Source organism: Limulus polyphemus, unplaced genomic scaffold (assembly GCF_000517525.1).
Source record: "Limulus polyphemus unplaced genomic scaffold, Limulus_polyphemus-2.1.2 Scaffold218, whole genome shotgun sequence".
Taxonomy (NCBI): domain Eukaryota; kingdom Metazoa; phylum Arthropoda; class Merostomata; order Xiphosura; family Limulidae; genus Limulus; species Limulus polyphemus.
This window is the reverse complement of record NW_013665828.1, coordinates 381,771-387,525: the sequence shown is the minus strand read 5'-3', so window position 1 is coordinate 387,525 and position 5,755 is coordinate 381,771. Positions and strand designations below refer to the sequence as shown.

Below are 5,755 nucleotides of genomic sequence, written 5' to 3'. Positions count from 1 at the left end.
GGACGGCTATCGCAGATAGCCCTCGTGTAGCTTTGCGCGAAATTCAAAAACAAACAAACAATCAAACCATTTTGGTCGGCCATTATATAAAGTTATAAAACTATTGAACAAAACGTTTCTTATCGCACAACATTCAGTGAATATTCTTTCTGCAAGTTTGAAAACCCTGCTGTAGAATTATGCTACGAAACAATAATTTTTTTTTGTCCTGAGATAACGACCGCAACAAGTGCATTACTCTACCTTTTTACGCTTTTTTTTTAATCTGTAGTGTTTTCGATGCAGCTGCTGTTGACAGCAGTGTGAAAGTTTAATGTGTCGCTAGAAACAACAAGGAAGACGAATGATTGAATGCATAGATGTAGTCTGTTTTATCTTTCCCATTCATGGTCCATGTAATCCAAGTCATTATCATGAAGCAGAAGAAGTATTTAAAACTAGCTCATCATCTTTTAATGCTAGAATTTCTCTGAAGAATTGAAAACTGTAATTGGGCAATATTTGAGCCAGCAACTCTTTTTTGTTTTTTTAAGCAGATGTTTTAAACATTTGAGCTGGTGGTTCCATTGAATACCTTAAAACTCTGTTCTCATTCAGTTGATTAGTAAGGAAGGAATTCTGTAGGTGACTTGAGCTACAGTAATCGGCTTGTGGAACACAGAATCCTTGATTTGTCAATTGATTTTGGCTTTATTTGTTCCTTTGTTTTGTTGGGTTTCGCACAAAGCTACACGAGTCCCTAATTTTGAATTGATATAGTAAAGAAAAAGCAGTTAGTTAATATCACCAACTTTTGAGTTACTCTTGTCACACCAAATAGTGGAACTTGAGTGTCTCTATTATAATGCACTCACGGGACGCGAAAGACGGACGTTCAGTTACACAGTCTGGCGCTTAACGACTGGACCGCGCTGGTATGTTGGTTTTTGGAAATATCATATTAAGTTTAAAACTTCAGAAATGTAAAAAAAAAAAAAAGTAGCTAACACTGTTGGAATACTAGCATTGTTGGAATCAACAAACTGATTATCATGGTATGTTCATACGAGACGTATTCAAGCCGGTATGAATGTTCATACTTTAACATACCAAACAGAAATATATAGTGAGAGACAGTCTGTTTAAAACTGCAACACAAATACAGTAGACACACATATGTACATAAAAAATAAAAGTTAAGATTCTCACGCCTTAGATATACTTCGTCATACGCAAATAAGACAGGATCTGCTGAAAAGTACATAGGAAGTTGAACTTACCAGCCTGACGTTACGTGAACTGTTATTTCATAGAGTGAATCGTGCAGTTCGTGGATCCTGTTGCAAGCCACCCTCATGCTGTCACCCTTCCTGGAACTATTTGATAAGCGGAAGGACTTCAAGCTGTTATCAGTGGTGTAAAATTTTGAGCCGTCTAGAGACTGCCAGTGAGAATATTCGGTAAACCACAGAGGAAAGCGACACTTGGCACCCGAGAAACTCTCTGTACAAGATCAGACATGAAAGAGCACTTTGGGCCACTTGAAAATGTTACAAACGCAATAAGAAAGTGAATCTAAAATCGTATATTTTTCTTGGCTCAAACATTTCATTGATATCACTTAACTGACAAGAATAATGAAAAAAGCAACATCTCTAAAGAATAACATCAAAAACAGTAATGGATGAAAATAATGCGAGGTGCAATGTCAAGTTTTGTTAGTCACAGACATAAAACATAAATTAAAGAGAAAAAAAGTTTGGTTTTATGTGCTTGTACGAAGCTACATTGATATATATCCGACAACAAATTAGGAAAAACTGTTTTAATAAAGCTAATACTGATATATTGCCGATATCAAAAGTAGGTAAGAACTTTCTTTATAAAGTCAACGTTGATCATTTTTTACATCAAAAAGGAAAATTCACTTAGAGAAACCAAAACACATTTAAACTTGTAATATGAAACCATTTATGTACATACATAAAAGTAATAAAAATAATACTCTGTTTTATAAACCTTTTAAATTTTGATGTTTGTCACTAAAAAATAAATGTTTGAATTAGCAGATACAGATATTGCATTGGGTAGTGACCATCTCTCAAATACTTAATAGAATACTGAAATATAACTGCGATTTAAGTATTGTATTGAGCGGTATAAATATAAGGCTCATAACACCTGAGGCCAAGCTCAAAGGTAAACATATGCGACATGAGATGATCCAAATGTTGATAGTAAGCTGTATTAGTCTGCAGTAACCTCAAACACCGACAAATCCAGTTTCAGCAAACTGATGCAATGGTGGAAAATTTGAAATTCTGGAATTTTATTTTATTAGGATTCACTTATCTATACTTTTATTGTGATTATAAGCCGTACGTTATGCTCTATGTTACACTATTTATTGTTCATATGCAACTGTAGCAACTAAAACATGAAGGTAAATTAGAACGGCGAAAACGAACCAGAATAGAGAATTCGTATTGCTTAAAATCACGACAAAAACATTTTCATTATTTAGGTTGATTATCTTGAAACTAAGAAACTTTCACTGGCCCCATGAAATCATAGGAAGATTTATTTCAAATCTGTAGTTAATATTTAGTCTAAAAATGGATTTAACTTTAGTTTTGACCTCAGTGGCTTATAACGCTAAACTCTGGATTTTGATACCCGCGATGGGCTGAGCAGAGATAACCCAATTTTTTTTTTTTGTGCTTAAGATCAATAAAAAAAATTCTGTTTTAAATCTGACGTTTCAATTTTTTGATCTACTAAGATTGTTCCTTTTTGTTGTATTAGTTTAGAAATGACATCGAAATTGTATAGTCAGATAAGTGAATGATTATTAACCTGAACGATATTTTACAACATAATCTTTGTCTAAAATGAAAATACATTTATTCAACAAACTCTGAAGTCAGTTACACCTTTCGGCTTCAAACATTTTTTTAACAGCACAACCAATACAGCTGCAGTTATCCTTATACTTCTCAATTTTTGAATACCACCATTAGAATAACGTTTACGAGAGGCTGAGTTTTTTCGTCTGTTACTAACTGCATCGCTTACTTTGCTTCAAATTCACTAACAATTGTAAAAGTCAAAACGTGCAGAAATCGGTCTTTTGTCTTTCTATTCAGCCACTTACCATAAAACCAAGTTTATGACACTTTACTTATGGTCGAGGTTTGGAAAAAAAATAATAAGAAACAGCATGTAACAATATATATATCCCCACATTATTTACTTCTTTGAAAAATATCCAAAAATTGATCATCCGATTTTATTTTCTTACAAACTGTGACAGATCAAAAAGGTTAAAGAAAATTAGAATTAGCATAACGCTTTTAAGGCTGACTTTTTTTAGTGGTTTACAGATAATTGATTCCTAATGTACGAATCGCTAAGTCATTAACGCTAAGGAAAGTAAATTATAGATAACTATGACGTGGCAGTACTTCTGAATTACCAACACAGTGTTTCTCACAAAAGGAAGCATATATACAAGTTGTACGAGAGACTTCTGACAATAGGGTTTCGTAAGCTGGACTTTGTGAATTGATATAAAAGATATATAAACTAGAAAAAAATGCCATTAGTCATTATTAAAGTGAGTAGAAAAGCTACGTTGAAAATATTCTAAACAGAAATGTTTTGATTCAAGAATTGAATCAACTGTTTTTCGTTTCCACTTAATAAACAATAAACAGAACCAGTACATTAAAAATATTAGTTATGAAAGTTTCAAATTAACTTATATTTATTTTCTAAAAAATATTAGACATAATTCATTTTATCTTTTCTCACTTATGTGTAGATATTAATATTACAGTTCTGATCATTAATATGATGCTGAATGCTGTATTTTAGATAAATTTCATTAGCCTGAATTCTTTATAGTGTAAACGGTTTCAAATCTTCAAGAAGTTAGCAGTATTCCACCGCATATAAATAATATTTTTAAGTTGTCATACAGTTTTTAATGTGATACTTAAATTAGATATGAAAATTTCATTTTCTCAAAAAACCTTTAAGCAATGGCGGTACCTACGTTAATCATACGTTTTCAGTTGTATGATAATACTTTTCTCATAAATCCTCATCTATTATGCCATTTGTAGAGATTAGAAAAAAAAAATCTTATATTAATGAGCTAAAAAAATTCGAAAATCCAAAAAAAATAATAATAAAATTAATTAGTTTCAACTTCAGCTTAAAACAACCTACCACTCTTGATAAGGGTCATTGTTCGCGATCCTTCCGTAGCAGAAAATAGTCCATCACACGTGGCGTCTCCTGATTGGGCAATTTGATAGCCTGAACCGTTTTTCAATTTGTCGTAAACCTTTCAATCGAAAACTTTTCTTTGAGTAATTCAATAAAGTAAACGAATTAACAATATTTAAATTACTAACGAAATCCTTATAATTCGTTATACGCAATGAAATTAATCTAGAAAACATGTACATTTCGTAACAGGATAAGACATAAAACTAACATTTATTTTAAACTGAATTTCAACTAAATATCAAATTCATTCGAAAGCCTAAGAACTGATGAAGAAGTTTGTAAGAGAATAATATGACTTACAAAACATCGAAATTTATCTTCTTCAGTGATTGTGTCTTTATGTTCCATTTTGGCAATCAAATAACGTGTTGAGCCCTCCTTCCATGATCCAAAACAAGACAGTTTTTCCTCTACACGGAAAGAAAAAGTAGAACAAAAATATACATAAATCGCTGTAATCATATATTTATTTATTAACGAAACTTTATATATAGATCAATTTTTGTAATCTTCTACAGAGTATCTAAATTATTCTTGATAAATGTATTTTTTGATATTTCAACAGCAAGATCTCTTTCCAGATTATATCAAGAAATGACACTTTCTTTTGGTCTATAAAATCTTAACAAAACAGTATAATAGTTTATAATACTCACATCAGAATTTTTACGTATGTCAATATCTACGTTAGAATTACTTGAAAATTACAGAAGAAAAATTTACAGAACGAATTTAAATAAAAACCCTACAACAGCAGACATTACAGTTATCGTAAAAAAACTGTCTTGGAGATCAGCTTCTTATTTCGTGTAAGAAGTTTTTTGCGCCCAGAGCGTCTGACAATCAAATGTTTTTGAAAGCAGGTTATTTTCATGAAGTTGACACTAGACAACCAGTCATAACGACATAAAAAAAAACTTACCTCTACTCTCTGAATTGCGCACATCTGCGCATGCTTGGAATTTAAAGAAAAGATGAGAATCGTCTGTGCAAGAATCAACAGTTGACACTGGGTTGCTACATTCGCCGTGACCTCGGCTGTAACTGAAGGTGAAGGAACCTTTAAAAGGACAAGGAATTGGCGTGGTATCCACTGTAAAACAAATCCAGCGGTAAATGTTTAACAGGTGAAAATTATTTTTGGGATGTTGAGACATACATTCATTTATCATGAATCTTTAAGCCTAACATCATGCTTAATTGTATAATGTCTTAAATTTTAATTGTTAGTTACGCTAAATGAAAAAGTGCGTTTAAAAATAAAAAAATATAGAACTTGGTGGTGCAAGTGCTATTATCCCCTAAGTAGTAACATTCAGTACAAAAAAAATATGCAAAAGACAAGGCCAATGATAGAAGCAAACTAAGAACGAACTTGCATGGCAAGATGTCTTATTGGACCGAGTACACGTATTCAAGACTAGTTTTATATATAATGGCTGGAGACGGCTTGAATGAGTAATGAAGAAAAACTTTAATA

The 5,755-nt window shown here is 32.0% G+C and overlaps 1 protein-coding gene across 2 annotated transcripts in view; it reads right to left on the bottom strand.

Annotated features, from left to right (window-relative positions):
- LOC106478505 overlaps positions 1–5,755 on the bottom strand; it is a 105,478-nt gene that overhangs the window by 28,510 nt on the left and 71,213 nt on the right. For both annotated transcript variants that reach the window (XM_013939056.2, XM_022382121.1), the window contains exons 5-8: positions 5,198–5,368; positions 4,576–4,685; positions 4,213–4,330; positions 1,260–1,482 (exon numbers count right to left, since the gene is read on the bottom strand). In XM_013939056.2, coding sequence (XP_013794510.1) covers positions 1,260–1,482; positions 4,213–4,330; positions 4,576–4,685; positions 5,198–5,368 — 622 coding nt within the window. The remainder of the gene's footprint in view (positions 1–1,259; positions 1,483–4,212; positions 4,331–4,575; positions 4,686–5,197; positions 5,369–5,755) is intronic.